The 17,003-nt window shown below is 29.9% G+C and overlaps 1 protein-coding gene across 4 annotated transcripts; it reads right to left on the minus strand.

Moving 5' to 3' along the window:
• Nucleotides 1-296: 296 nt before the first annotated feature.
• LOC128155622 (ETS translocation variant 3-like) lies at nt 297-7,280 on the minus strand. 4 transcript variants are annotated; one of them, XM_052817426.1, is made up of 4 exons: nt 7,141-7,280; nt 1,875-2,179; nt 1,469-1,540; nt 297-1,155 (listed from the first exon to the last, which is right to left on the minus strand). In XM_052817426.1, exons 2-4 carry the CDS (start codon nt 2,134-2,136, stop codon nt 653-655), a joined length of 837 nt encoding a protein of 278 aa, XP_052673386.1. In that variant the 5' UTR covers nt 2,137-2,179; nt 7,141-7,280; the 3' UTR covers nt 297-652. The 4 variants fall into 4 exon arrangements, with proteins under 4 accessions (XP_052673386.1, XP_052673385.1, XP_052673384.1 ...); XM_052817425.1 differs by lacking the exon at nt 7,141-7,280 and adding an exon at nt 3,614-3,710; XM_052817424.1 differs by lacking the exon at nt 7,141-7,280 and adding an exon at nt 2,537-3,504.
• Nucleotides 7,281-17,003: the final 9,723 nt, after the last annotated feature.

The raw sequence follows: 17,003 nt of genomic DNA on the forward strand, positions 1-17,003 counted from the left end.
TTCCCTTAAGATATTGTCATAAGCAATCAGTTCGTGAATATTGTTCGGTCACATACACACAACCTAGATGATACATTTTTATTGGATAATTTGTGGCAACAACATCATGTACAGCAGGTGGAGCGAGATATAAACAATTATCGGAATTACGCCATGGTGGTAGATACATGTATCAACTTGCTACATGTACATATTACGACTACGAATTGAATAGGGTATACTAAACACTTGTTAACTAGAATCTATATCTTTTCAAAAAGTGTTCACAAAGATGAACAAAAGAAGAGGAAAAAACAGCAGTTATCTTTCTTTTGATATATGGATGTAATGTGTTTTCAACACAGAATTCTGAAAAATATACTGTGAATATAATTATAAGTTTATCATATGTTTATTTCTCTTTTCAGTAATGGATCATGAATACTAAAATCTATAAAATGGACATATATGTGTTAAAAACCCCTTTTTTTCTCAAAATATTTTGATATACGCGATTTGCTTACATGCACATATTCAAGCAATGAGAATTATAATAAGTGACAATAACTACATACAAGAATAAACTTTAAGACATACATAGCTTTGTAGAATAAGCTATAAAACAGGTGTACATAAAAACAAATTCTATAAAAAAAAGATGAAAACATTATCTCTATTTATATGACGAGGAGTGAAGAGAGCAAGGAAAAGAGATCGGATCTTGAGATCGAGTTTCGCTAGATTCGACTTCACCACAATACCTACTGGAAGCAGAATCACTGTACATACATTGTCCATCGACCTGTGGGCCGCTAAAGAAAGAAGCAGACGACCAGGAGCAGTTTGTGGAACAATATGGTAGGACATCCTCCTCTGAAGACCTGGAAGAAACGTTTCTCAGGTTCTGCACCATGATTTTGAAATTGAATTTATAAGTGTATCTTTTTCCTTGAACCTTGTGCAGTATCATTTTGTCGTAGTAATATCTCAAGGCTCGACTGAGTTTGTCATAGTTCATGTTTGGTTTGTTTTTACGACGTCCCCATTTTCTGGCAACTTCTTCCGGATTGACTATTCGGAACTCCCCATTTAAGTCCTCCCAACGTATACAGTTTGTATTAGAACTGTCAATTAGCAATTCTAGCAAAAACTGCCACAACTGAACATGTCCACCTCCTGTAGTAATGAAAAAATATGGAATTTTTGTTTTGCAATGTCAAAAAAATATTGTTACAGAGTAGATAAATACATCTAAACAAATAACAGGCATATGCATTAATTTTATAAAGAGAAAACAACAATAAATGTCAGGTTTTACGTCGATTCTTTGGTTTTAAAAGGGTAATAAAGATACTCAAGAATAAATATGGGTAAACAAAGGATAATTTTATTTTAAAATACTCAAAAACCACAACACCTGGACGTGGCTTTTGTTGCAGACATACATCTTCCAATTTTTATATTAGGGCTTGCCCAATCTATCACTTACCGGATAGTATTGTTGCAATGTAGCGAAGGTCATCCTCGGTCCGTATCTGATTGTTATCTATGATAGCAGAATCTGAAATTAAACACGAAGCTTATAACTAGATTTAGATAACACAAATATTTAATAATGTGAAATTTAAAACTAAATTAAGGTACTGAGAACAAAAATATATTAACCTATATCTTATTCATAGTTTTTCATTTTGCAAGAAAGAATTCTGTGTAAATTTAATTGTGTTCTTTTGAAACTTTGGGGTCTTTTTTGCATGCATTAATTAGAACTTTCTTGCTTTTATAGACATTTGAAATAGAAATGAGTTATAAACTTAAATCAGATATCTCAAGCAAAACTGTAAGGTATTTGACTTTTAAGGGCCTCCCAATATAATTTTGGTTGCACTTATTACCTTTTGTTTCCTTGTGCTTATTGTCTTTGTTTATGCAGTCCATTATGTCAGTTAGAGTTGTAGAGGAATCGATGCCGTCAAAAGGAAAGACAGGTTCTTCTTTTTCATTGTTTCCTGGTTGAACTCTTTCTGTATGAGTTTTTTCTATCTCTGGTTGATTTTGCAACCATGACCAGAAGTCTAAGTCAGAGCAGGTTTGCACTGGATCATTTTCTCGGTTTTTGCCGTTGAAAAGTCTCCAATACTGCATATGTGTTTCCATCTTGATATTCAGGACAACACAGGTATACGAAATTTATCCCATTCTAAAAAATAAAATTATTCATATCCTTTAAAATACGCAATAATGATATTTGCGTAAATTGCATTTATCCTTTTTCAAAGCACTTCAATACAATGTCTTACATAATATCGATGTCAGAAAGGATAAATGCAGTTTATTACATTAACGTTTGTAAAAATTTTACGTCATAGAAATCAGACACTTGGCATTTCTCAAGTAAATGGTATTTAATGGTGTATCTAATTATGTCCCTAAATTTCAGATGCGCTTAAAAATTAAACATGCAATCAGAAAATTAAAAAAAAAATTGTGCATAACAGACTTAAGAAAATAAAAAAAAAAATTGTGCATAACAGACTTTGTTGTATTACTCCCTCACCATCAATTTACCTTTGCAGAAACCGAAGTCGATGCTTGCAAACTTCAGTCACATCTGAACACAAAATCGCAGGTACTTACGGTTAAGTTCTATCTATTTTAAGTTGGATGGTAAATCCACATACACTCTGAGTCACCCCACGAAGAGGTGTACAGATAGGAGAACTCGGTATCACATTGACACAGAAACCCCCTGTTTCTTACATGGATTACATCAACATGCACCCGTTAGCATTCACGATTCGTTTATCCGGATATTTGTTCTATTCTTTTACGTTTGTTTGAAATCGATTGATCTACTTTTTTTCCCCTTGTCAGGGCTAGAACCCCGACCCTCTATTCTCGGGTACCTCGCCGATCGTCCATGATGACCCTCTGAGGGGTCATTGTGTTTGACACAGAGCTTTGTGCTCACGCCGACAAGAGATATCAAAAAGGTGAAAGAAACAACTGAAGTATAAATAATAACGTTGAATATAGGATTCTGCATTAAGAGACCGCACTTTTATTTTTTTAATTCTCTCTCTATTTACAAAGAAATACAGAGCGATTGCACTTTGCAATAATGTCATCCCCTTCTTGAATTGCGTATTATTCAAATGCAGTTGAAAAGGGTTCTGACTTTTGTATTTCAACACCTGCATTATGAAGCTTAGGTTTCCTTTTATTTCCTCGACGACTGAGTTCTAAGTGTACTTTAGTATTTTAGGTAGCAGAGTTTTTTTAAGTTTATTTGTTCCAAAAAATAACATATAATATTCTTCACGGAATAGTTACTTATGCAATTGTATGACACCTTTCAATCAACTTGTTTTGAAATAAACTTCGTTGTAAAAAATTAGATATGCACGTTCAAAAGTACTAGTAACCATATAAATATTATTTCTACTTGCTAAGTCAATCGGATAATTTTTTTCAGCAGACCACTCCTGTTGAAAGGTATTAAAAGGATATTTATATCATATCATGTATTTGTGTATCACAAAATGGACATATGAACCACATAAATGCGACAGCTTGCATGACCCTTAAATATTCTAGATATACCCGGAACATCCCCTGACGTTTATTCACTTACATTTACATATTTTTAGCTCTTGTGGTCTCTAAAACATGCGTTTACATGTCTCCTTGGTTTCACACACGTGTTTTCCCTCAGTGTTTGACTACGAAGGCAATCTACCAAAAAGATAAAATGCATGTCAGTGTTAGAATACACATTCTAACTTTTTGTTCATAAAAATTTAAAAACAAAAATAAGTATTTTTCATTTAGTAAACTATTATTTTTCTTTAAATCGACTTGATAAAATTTATAGCAATATGTTTGTTACAAAAAATTCATATAAGAAATAACAATGTATCAGATAAAAAGCACGCATAGTTTAAAGATTTAAAAATAAATCTATTTTTTAAATGTAATCTAAATATTTCGACAGATACCAAAACCTCTGATTAAAATATATTGTTTTTAAATTTCAAAGTTCATGTATTTAGATTAATATTCTGCATACTAACAGAGACTATATCATCCGGAAACATCCAGAGTAAGTTAGAAAATTTTGAAGACTGCGATAACTGAACAAAACTACTTAAAGTTATTATGATTACATTAAAGATAATGTTTGTAACTCCTTTTTTAAATTATAAATCACACTAACTAATGTATGTAATATGAAAGCGATCGATCGACACAAAAGAAATAATTTTTTTTAATAAATTTATAAATTCATTTCAAACACCACATTTTTTGTACCTCTGTTTTTTTACTACGCAGTTATTATTTTGAAATAAATTGTTTGCTAATAATGATAATAATAATTTATCTGCTTTCCTCAAAAAATTAATTTGGTTAATCAAATTCCATAATATTTATTTGTTTATTATTTTAGTTTTTAGTTTTACGATTTCACTGTATTTATGAATCAGAATCCCTTTTAAAAAAGAGTCGCTAAAATGATATCTAAGATTTGGTGTGGTGTATAAATTCACAATAGAAGAAAATAATTCAAATCCACAAAAAGATGGAAATGATAAGGGTTAACGAAAACCCTCTTTCTGCACGTGCTAACAATACAAACGGGATTGACAATGCCACCCTGTTGACATTTGTGGATTGTTCATACATTGAACTTTTCATCTTGCCTCATGGGTCAATGATTTTTTTTTAAAATCATGTGATAACACTGGTACTGAATATATATTTAGTATTGATATGCATTCAAATATGTTGACAACTGTTACCATTTTCAATAAATGATTTTGTCTATACGTTATTAAATTAAAACAGCAAGTTTTCTTTAGTTGTTGTTTTCTTGTTATCATGGAATCGAAGTTTCAAGCGATATGTAAAAAATAACTACAAAGAATTAAAATTTCTATTTTTGTGGAAGACAAATTGTATTATGATAACTATATATAGTGAATATAAAAATAGAATTTTTTTAAAAAATTAATTTTGTTACAAAAACGTGTTATTTTGTTAATTCTGTATGTAAATTAAACTTTTTGATAATAAAATCGGAGAATAAATTCCATCGGAATTTCTGCTTTATGGAATATAAACATATCATTAATGTTTAAGTAAGGTGATGAAGGTTTTAATTTTGCTTTAATCAGATCCATAGATACCCTTTTCTTTAAAAAAAAATATGAATAAGTTAGTAACCCTAAAGTGTAGTAAAATAAAAAAAATGCATATAATACAAAATGAAAATTATCCCCTTAGAATTAGCCTTTATGTGTAAGTGAAAACATAAGAATGAGATTTGAAATTATCATTTATATATATATATATATATATTTTAAAACATCAATATTTATATATATCAATGATATACTTTCATTGTTCTAGGTGGTCGGTAATGGTTGAACTAAAATATTAATGAATGAATTCCTTATTCATTTCGCTGATTGTAATGTTATTTTAATTTGGTATTCTTGGTTTTTGTTCGCTTTGTTTTGTGTGTAAATCAGTTACATGCTTTTGACGATAGAACTACAACTTTATAGAATAAATCCGTAATTTAAAGCAGTTAGATTTGTAAAAAGCACACAATTAATCAATAAGTAACTATCGTTTTCTGGTAATTTAAATGTTTTTTGTTGGTGGTGGGTTTTTTTTTGTGTTCTAAATTCAATCTGCAAAGCGAATTGCTTTGTACTTCAATTATACATCAACAGTGATATAATAAATTGTTTTCTGTAATGCATATGAGAATTTATAATCTTTTGTCAAATCATACTTTATTTTTTATTGCTTGCATGAAATCAAAAAATAGATTGAAATAAATAAGTGCGTTTAGATGATATAAGACGAATTAAAAGTAAAAATTTTCATGATAACAACAATCATTAAATTTTTTCTTAATAACTCGTAAAATAGTCACTCCGATATGAATTAAAATGACTAAATTGTATAACAGGTAGATAAATTTTGATAAAAAATATACATGTACGTATTTTTCATCATTTGAACTTAAAAAAAAAATAATGAATATCTCATTTAAAATTCCATTTCTGGAAAGATTTTTGAAAATATCCCAATTAAGATATATTTTACTGAAGATTTTCTTTTTACTTTATCGCTGTGACATCAATGGAATTTATCGTTCTACAGATAAACATTCTTAGCATAATTTTCTTATTAAACATAAAAAAAATGCGATGTTTATATAATGATACTTCGTTTCGTGACAATGTCCCTCAAGCATGTTTGTGAATATTTATAGACGAAATTTATTTATCTAAATTTTGGGTGCCAGTTGGCACGTACATTTGTAAAATGCAGGTAAAATTGTTTGAACATATTCACATGATGTTATTAAAAAGATAATTTTAAAGGAAAAAAATACAATTAAAAGAAATAAAATATTTTCGACATTTCACATCTTGACATTGATTGACCATTTTCATGTCATTTCGTGTTACGTTGCTCATCATTGGAAACAACTTTGTTATATGTAAATACTATTTTGAAATTAAATATATTAATATAATATCTAAATTTATAGCCATCATGTATGTGAATTAAGAATTACATATTATATTTAGCGATCTTGCATTACAGAAATGGGTATTTTTCTGTAATAAGGCTTAAATGTGATTTCAAGTTCACCGGTATTCTACGTGCATAACTACAGATGCAAAGTGCGAACATGTAGCATACTTATAATAATTTTTAAATGTCTTAAAATGAAAAGTTATATATTAATATTTACATTATTGTACTTGCTCATTAATGATTTGGTTAATAACAACCATTAATGAACATTTTGCATGATCAACTGTCTTGACGTTTTTTATCGTTGTTAGGTTTATGCAGCGGTGTATTTAAATTTTCATTCAATCATAACATTCTACTACTGATTTATAATGCTTTTACCCGGAACGTATGCTTTTCCGACTGTTTTAGTATACAGGTGTAGGATTGATGTACTAAATCTCAATATGAAATCAATCTTTTATACAGTTATCAGAATGATTAGAACTTTCGCACTTTTACCACAAATTTTCACACCTAATTTGAATTGTTTTGGTTTTGATAAAAACATTGTTTTTTGTAATTGATTAGAAAGCGTTAATAGATATACATTGAATGGCTTACCTTTATCAATCCTTTATTCATTTTTTCCAAATTAACAACAAAGAAAAAAAGTGGTCGCCTCCCCTTATTTGCACCTATTTACCTGTCACCTACTAAAAATCACGTGACCATAGGTGCGGCGACAACATACTGCCCGCGATGCAAGCTTTTAAAAACCACAGACAATTACATCTTTAGCAGTTGTAAAGTACGAGTAAAGTTGAACCCCTTTTATCTGTAAAAGAGAAAACTAAGATCTTGCAGTGCCCCGTTAATTAGATTTCTTTGTTGGTAGATAAGATATCAAATTCGAATTGCCGTGTGTATTCACCTAATCAAGAAAGATCTGAACTCTTCTCTTATTTTTCACGTTATCATATCCAGCAAAGATAAACTTGTTTTTAACAATATATAATTTTGATCAACTGTTTGATACCACATGAACAACACCCCCTCCCCCACTCCCCTCTAATTATGCGACAACTCTTTTTTTTTAAATTATGTTACTTGTAGAATACATAATACTTTACAAAACAAAAACAAAAACCAACGTATACACACAAAATACTTTCTTTCTTTACTTTAAACTTATTTTCTAAAAGTTTTATTTTGTTTGCATGAAGCATTTATGAGGGGAAATCATTCAGGAAAATTCGACTGAACGTCAAATTTAATACAACGCAAGGAAAATGACTTTTGACATTCAATATAAATATGTCTTCATGTGCAGCAATAAAATCACAATGTGTGACAATACAATTGAGATGCTCACGCCACTAAGCAAACTTTTCCCCGCTAATAGTCTGAGCAGTGAGTAATAGATCAGACTATACTTTAAGTTCTGATAAGTTAAGCGTCGAGAAAAGATAATTGAAGACAAGGACATTTTTTCAATGTGTGTCAATGAGATATCTTTTTGCGGTTTGGTGATTCATACGGGTATAAGGCCTGACCTGTAATTATATTTAAACAGGGGGAAATTTTGCGACGGGATGCCCTCTTTATGGTCCTTGTTACCATGATGAATTTATTTATACCAGTTTATAGCTATATCTATTTTCCCATTAAACATGAATCATAGCGAAAGGAGTTATTAGAAAGGCTCTTTTATGTTTTACGAAAGAAAGTCTCTCGTGTCATTTATTGAACATTGCTTGTGTAGAAGAAAAAAAGATAAAATCTGTCTTTTTATTAGCCATTCACGCAAATGTTATATTTATTTACTGATTCCTTTGTCAAGAATATCAATTGCGTTTATTTCAATATAATTTTTTTAAATTGAAAAATCAACTTTTTGTAATAATAATCCAAATGTATTTCTGCCAAATTGATCACAGCAATGTAGCTACATCTAGAAATGTTTGTATTCAGCTGTAATTAGGATATGCTCAAGGCATGATGTTTATAAAAAATAATTAAGCTAGTTAAAAGTATGCAATGAACTGTCTAGTAATAAATAATTTGAGTAATATAGCCTTTTACAATATAGCTTCTCACCAAACTGTTCCTATGTTTTTAAGTAGGTTACCATTGTGCATCAAATGTGATAAGTAAAACATTTTTTTTTATAAATTTAATAAATTAAAGCGCTTAAAAATCAAAGCATTTCTTTATGTCCTGAATCTTGAAATCATCTTGGCAAATATGGTCATGGAAAGAAAAGGTAACGTTTTGAATGGAAACATAATTGATTTTTTGTTTTGTTTTTGTTTTAATATGTGTACACTTTATACTGTATATATTTATTCGATTTCTACTAAAAATTTTAAAACGCTTTCCTTTTCCTTCTTTGTTTTCTTTTTTTTACAACTCAAATATATGCAAGATTCCTATTAATGTTTCTGAAAAATAATGTTTACTATGTTCAATTTATAGATGCATTTTTTAAAATAAAAGTTATGCCCTGTTAATATTGCTTGCAGTAAAAAAGGCCCACTGATATTCAAATGCGTGGGTGTTTTAATGGAACTTAAGAGACAAGTCATAAGAGTTTCCTCTCTTGCCTTGAAAAATTTTAAGACATTTTATAATTTTTATATTTGGTTATGTATAAAAAGTTGGTTTTAATTAATGATAGCTTGACAGCATAACAATGTAGACGAAAATGTAATCTTTTTGTTTTAAAGCTTTTTTGTGATTTTTGAAAAAAAAATTGACAGAGTTAAACGTCTTAAAGCTTATATTTTTTATTGAAAATCCGTACAGTATTTTTATTTTTCCTTCAGGACTTTATTCTTCCTTCTGTAAACGTCAATGTATACAGGTCATTGGTTCATGGTTGTAACAAAATCATAGTCCTATCATATTATCCCATTAGAAATATATCCTTTACTAGATTTTTAGTCATATCTTTGAAAGTAAAATCATTTACGTTCTTCCATTTAGTTATCTTTAGGTTTGCCAATAATGCATATGCTATGCAGTTTAGAGGATTCCAACACCTGGTTCAGTAAACAGAAACTTATGCTTTATATCATTAAATATAAAGCAAAAGTAGTCTCTAAGAATTGTGTGTGTAACTATTGATACATGTACCACTACCCAATGATTATGAGGGTTACCACTTGACTATCATCTCCAGAACCTAAAACAGCACAAACAAACTGATCAATAGGTAAGTTAATCTCGATTAGCCATGCTTCTCTTGTTAGCAGGTATATGTACACCATCAATTGGGTATCACAAGTGATTTTCACTCAAAAGGTCGATTCAGGTAGATTTCAATTTAGTGTGATATTTTTCTCGAGTAATTTTGCTAGAGATAGATATTGTAAAAAGTATCATTTCACTTCAGAGAAGTTTTTTTTGTGTGCATTTTAAGTGAAAAATTGTATATGATATATTTTGTTACATGCATATGGGGATATAGATTTTTCTTAATTTATTCAAAAATGTTCATAATCATCGATATCTCTCATTAACAACTATATTTAAAAATTGATATCTTAGAAGTTGTGTGTTATGTTTTATAATCCATCTAAATAGTCTTTCATGAGGCAATTTTTCATGCAGTTATAAAATATGCTGCTAACGGTAAAAAAACAACCAGATTTATTAAAAAAAGAAAGATATCACAGAGAAAACGGGTCACAATTATTTGTACATTAAATATTAGTGACACTGCCTTTAATTTTTGTTAACAGTTCTGCATTCATTTTATCTGCTTTAGAATTTAAGTAAAGGTCTAATTGGTCGATGGCTTTAGTATCAACAGTCGTTGACCAACATCTTAAAAGGTCAATAACACTTTCGTTTTTACGTTTTGCACTGCTCCAAGATTTAAGGTGTCTGTTAAGTGGCTTGTTAAGTATTGGGAGGAAAGTGCAATCACCTCCGGAAACAGAGGAAAATAAACAACTTGCATTTAAAATGTTTCAATTAAAAAGGAAAAAATACCCTTCTCTACCACCTTTCCAACTGGGGTAATAACTTAAATACCTCAGTTTTGTTGGTTTTTCTTTATTATAGTTAACAATTTTACAATATTGCAAAATTTCAACATTATTTACAGTGTACATAAACTAGTAAATAGAAGTTAAAATAGAAAACAGTCTTAAATTGCATTGAGTTTCATATTTTCTGTATTTTTTTTTCCAGGTTTATTCAAACATAATACAAAAACCTTGCACTTAAACAAAGCTTTGCTTTTGATGAGAAGGTAAAAAAAAAATAAAGGGAAATAATTAAAGCATTAACAAAAAAATATTTTTAAAAAGATTAAGAAAAGAGAAGCGTTTTATTGCTATCTCTATGATGAATAAAATATTGCATAGGATTTAACAGCTTCAACATTCAACAAGGCCAGATATTTTTCACAGAAATATATTAAATATATTTTTGGTGTAAGTTATTTTTTGTACAAGGTAATCCGAATCATACATAGGGATGGTAGTAATTGTTTCCAGGTGTGGAAAAAAAAACTTTACCGTGATTAAAAATAATGAATTTTTCCAGGTGTATATTCATATTTCTGAAATTAATTACATATGTTATATCCTGCAATTTCTCAATTCCGAAGTTGGGTGGTAGCCGTTCCTAAAACAAAAGTCAAGATTTATTCATCACACTCATTTAACTCTGCACTTTAAAGATTTTATCACGCAAATGCATATCTCTCATACACAAGGAGTATTCCTTTAAGACAAACTTAACCGATTTAATTTTTTATTGTAAACAACGACCAAAAAAAAAATCCAATTACGAAATATGACACATAATGCCCTGTTTTTAACCTTAATGATGTAAGGTATTTTGAATAAGGTACGATAAAAATATTTCGGCCATTACAATACTTATAAAATTACATATATCTATATTTTATAATTTACTTTTGTCTGCGTGAAATCAATTATTACTTATAATTAATATGATTCCACATACGATATGGCTGCAGAAACTATAACTGAATATTACCTAAACTTATGGAGATCAATTGACTTGAATGTTGAGAACTACAAAGTTGTTTTTCTATTTTTTTCTAAAATCACTGAACTAATCTCTCAATTCGAAACTGCCAAAAAAATGAATAAAACTTCAAAATCTTATATGTATTATCATTGTTAGTATATTACATTATATCTCAGTAAAATGTTATTGTTCTTTGTCGTCATTCATAGATATCAATAGCAGTGTTTGCGTAATTTATTAAAAATCCCTCGTAATTGTTCAAGGTTTTACTTGTACATTTGCAGCTGACGCGGATATGGCCCAAGGAAAAAGATAAGGTTTTTGTGTCTCGGAAGACAAAGGTGTAATGTCGTTCACATATTCTCATACAATTGTCCCGGGTTCATAAGATAGTTCGTAATTTGTAATGCTTTGCATGCACGTAACATCGTTTATTTTTAAAAATTGGGGGACTATACAAAATGTAGAGTAGCCAACTGGCTTGCACCTCTGTTTAATTTCTATACTAGTAACATATATAAGAACAAGATATTTTTTCAAAAGGGCAGAGGCCACCCCACCCCATGTCTCCAATTTTATCGTGCCAATTCTGTATAGTGTTTTTTGTTAACTTTCTTTTAAAACTCAACATGATTATGACAGAAAGTTAAAACTGTATTTATGTTGTACATGTTAATAAAGTGTAATCTATTTACGTATTTTCTTTAATCAGAAATGTCGATAACTTAAAAATTAGAATATACTAAAACAATTTTACACCTATAAGGGTCATATTTCTAGTCAGAATTATTTGCAGCATACATCAAAACCAGCCCAGTTGTCTGATGCATATCCTGTTGTTTATATTTATAATACCTGTCTGCCACAAATCATAATATTTGATACCATCTTCAGATTGCAATATCTAAGAGAATGTCATCCGAATCTACGATTACTGCAACAATAAGACATAAACTCCCTTCATGCTTTCTCGTTTGATCTGACGATGTCCTCAAGTTGATCAAGATCCGTAGAGAAACCACAGGCTCGGGTCACCACGTTCGGCGTTTAGTTGGCACCTACCGTGTTAGTGGCAAGTGTCAGTTTTCAAAGACATGGGAATCCAATTGCAATCTTTTTGACGTCGTACAAAGACAATGGGTAATGCAAAATATTGTCTTGAGTTTTTAAAACGAATTTCATTTTATTTCAAATCTTATCATTTAGTCATCATTTTGGGTGATTGATACGTGATTTTATGCAGTAACTGGCGACAGGAATACCTTGTCAATACGTTAGGTCCGCTTCGTAATGTTTTGAAGGTTATTTTTGTGGTTAGATGCATTTTTATTCTAGGTGTATCGATTTCGCCACCCGCATACCATTCATGAGGTGATACATGTTGCAGCCAGAAAATGTTTGACTTCTAAAAATATTCTGAGCAGGAACGTTTAAGTCAAAACCTCTCAACCAAAACATGCACTCCCTCATTTTTGTACAAAAATATGGTACTATTGATGCAAGGAAGGATACGAACTATCCTCAATGTCTCTAATTTCCTTGGCAAAGCTCAAAATTGTACAATACTTTAATTTTTGTACATATATTTATGTCAGAAAATAACCCTCGTTCAATATTGTAGTATTTTTACTCTACTTTAATTCCCTAGTAAAAGTATATCATGTAGACCCTGAGTCACCCACACCCTGGTACCGTGAAAATTAACACCCAGAACCCACAAATGATACCAAAACATAGCGTGTAGACGCCCCCATTCCATTCATAAATACTATATTTATCCATACACCAGATGAACACATCTAGACATGTAACAGTATCATTTGCTACATTGTACTCAAAACTATGCGCATAATTAGAGGTGTGTTAACTATCTATTGAAAGAGCTGCTGGGGTGGTATGTCTTTGATTCATGAAAATAGAGCAGCTTTGTGGTGGGGTAACCGTTACTCCTGGCTGTGTACTGGGGACGGGGTGGCTACCTGAGACCGCCTTATACCGCAATAGTGACCGTACTCGAGACAAGATGTCTTCTAGTACTGAGCCAGACGATGATTAAACATATAATGAATATATCAAATGGTTTTATATCTGTATTAGTTTAAAATGGTTCATATTTAACATTAGCATTACGTGTACCTGAGTATCTAGCTCGAGAAAACTACTATAGCAGTAAACCAGTATACCAGAAAAATGTTATTATACCGCAAAATATCAAGATGTTATTGTGTAAGTAATATGTACACGTGCAAACGTTAGTGTCAAAATTTAGGGATACGAATTATACAGCAATACTATTCTATTTTGTTTTGAATGAGATTTTTCAGAAGTCATGAAATTTTATTCCCAACTCTTTCTGTATATTGGTAAGAAAACTTCAATGGTAAGAATCCTTCTACTGAACTGTCAAACACATACACAGTGATTGCTAACAACGAAGTGGAAATGAAGCTAAAGCCTGCTACGTTTAAACTCAAATTGTGGTGAAGTAATCTTTGAAATGTAAAATTCGACAAGTTTATGATCTATGATGCATCTTTTAGCAACGCATTCTGAAGTCTGACAAGCGGTGCTTGGTATATAACCCTATCGATGAATTTCACACATACTTAAGCATGGGTTATAATTGATGATTTTATGAATGTCAGGTATGAATCACATAATTTAAAATACATTTTTCTTAGGTTTAAATGAAATTCTCTCAAACAGTAAAACTCGTTTACTTCAAAACTCTTGTGGTTAAAGCTGTGACGTCATTGCAAGCAGATATCGTGCTGCACTCTTTGACAGAATATGGGCCGAAAATCTTTCAGAAATTTTCGTTGTTTTAGATGTACTTGATTATGTCACTACAAAGGTCAGAGTATCGTATTTCAAGCGACAAATGAAGTGTGTATAATCCACAGAAGAATACCAGATACCTAATGAACACATTTATCACAACCCTAATATGTTTTACAAGAATAAACATCAAAGATAGCTGTATAATTGACCGGAGAGTAAAATATGGGACATTAAAGTTGTAGAGCTGACAGGTTGTTGTCAATGACAAACAACAGATAAACAAATTAGAATAAATTAACGACTTATATCAAATTTAAATGTCTTTTTCTTTAGACTATAATAGGCCTAGTATCTTTAAATATAAAGTATTAAGACACTATTACGTTGATGATTAATGGTTCAAAACGATCCGTAATTCGTTCTTTTAATGCCATAATCTTTCCATTTTAAATTCAATTTTAAAGGACGCAACTAATGCATGTTTGATGGCTCTAAATCTAGAAATAGACGGTCATTTGGTAATGCTCATTTTAATGATTATTTTTAAATTGTGTGATGATTGGTTGTGGAACATTTTTATAAATTAAACAATTGTTTTTTTAAATATATTTTTGTTCGCTTAGTATATAATACATCTATAAGGAATAATAGAAGTCTTTTTACACTGTTAGTAGAAATGTACAGGAATCCGTTTTTTTTTAAAGCTTTATCAGCTATAATATAAAAAATATTGAGCAAACATATTTTCATGTTTCCCTTTCTATAGAAGATTTTTTTTAGATTCCACAAAGCAAGAGAATAAACAACAATAAAAGGGGAAACAATTAAAACCTAGGTGACTTGTTAATGATATACATTAGATATATTCGCTCTTAATTAAGTTATATAGTTTATTTTCATCCTTTTATGTAATAATGTTTGCAAAGGAATATTAATTAACCTTAAACAATGTTTATTTCGTATTAATGTCAAAAATGAAAAATGACTTAAATAATGTTAACAAATCTAATAACAAATATAGAGATCTTCTTTGATTAAAATTTGACCAAACAAAATTGAAATTATATCCTGAAGTGTTTAAAGCACAAAAATAAAAGCATTTCCCATTCATACAACGTCTCGTTTTTAGAAATCCACTGTTAATTTTGTCATGTAAATTATCTTTAAATTAAAAAAAAATACATTATTAATACATAAAGAGATCAATTACGTTTTCATGAATTTCTGCATGTCCTCAAAGATTAAAAACATATTTTCATATAACACGGTGCAATATGTCAGTTTTCATTACAGTCATGAATGAAATTACCTATTTGACAGAAAACCTTCATTTGAAAAACAGAGCCATCAATTATTTATATATATGATAAAATGTTCTACTTCTACAAAAAAGTGTCATGTCAAATATCAAATCTGTAATAGATCGGGACGTGCACCGATCGCGTCAAAAATTAAAGTGCATATTCAACACATTGCAAATCATTGCAAATGAAAAAGTATACTTTGATAAAATCTACAAACGACAGAGCTGTCTTTTCTCTTATCTGATAAAACGACCAAAAATTATGCAATGAATTTTTCACACTTTAATTAAAAATCCGTAGAGTCATCCACCCGTAAGATGCGTAAGAGAAGAGAGAGCATTTTTGTCGTATTAAAAAAAATACACTACGTTCATCATTTTTTTTTCAAACTGTTAATTTCAGGTCAATTAAGTTTTGAAAAAAAAAATGTGAAAAAAATCGGTTTGATGGGTTGATAGAATATTTATTAACTCTATATTCATTGGAATGTCCCACAATATTAAGATATTTACACTGTACTCTCGAAATAAAACAATATTCAACCCTCGAAGAATCAAATAATTTACAGAACACAAATAAAAATACATCAAAATTATTACGGAGTAGACTGCATTTTGCAGTTCAACACATATAATAATTGTTTATCTTAACAACAACATCATCATTTCAAACATATCTAATAAAGTGACATTGAACTTGATATATACATGTTTAAACATTAAGTTAAATGACTTGCAATTTGTTTTTGAATGTTCATTGTCAAGTAGTATTGGACAAAACTGAGATAAGGCAAACTTTTTTTCTGCAATAACTATGCCGATATTCTTTTGTGAGAAACATACAGTGTATATGCATATGTAGCTTAATTGTTTGATACACTAATTATATAATTTGACCCTTTTCCTGTTAGTTTAACATAAATAATGACAATAAAATGAACAACAGTGTTTTTATGGATCTTTACAGTTGTGTCCTTTTTTCCTTGCATCAACTTCATTCCATTGTAAGGAATAAGATGGCAGAAGATAGTTTCATATGATATGGGCCTAAAATGGCCCCCTAAAATGAACATCACCATTTTACTGTAATTCTTTGTTTTCTTTGTATAGATAGATATATATGTGGAGTTTTTACATCATGTTTATTTTGATTCAAGTGCCCACAATATAGAAATATGATACCGTAAAGACAACCTTTTCCCGCCATTTTTGCATTTTTAGCATAAAACAGCTTGTCTTTAAGCAGTTTTTCTTTCTGAAAACATAGAGCGCATGCTTGAACAAACAAAATATTTTAATCAGAGATGTAACTAGTCTAGACTAATAAAGCATGCGCTCTATATTTCCCATTCGTAAAAAGATAAGAAAATTTTCAATTTTTGACTGATTTTGA

Source organism: Crassostrea angulata, chromosome 7, assembly GCF_025612915.1.
Source record: "Crassostrea angulata isolate pt1a10 chromosome 7, ASM2561291v2, whole genome shotgun sequence".
In the NCBI taxonomy this organism is placed as follows: domain Eukaryota; kingdom Metazoa; phylum Mollusca; class Bivalvia; order Ostreida; family Ostreidae; genus Magallana; species Magallana angulata.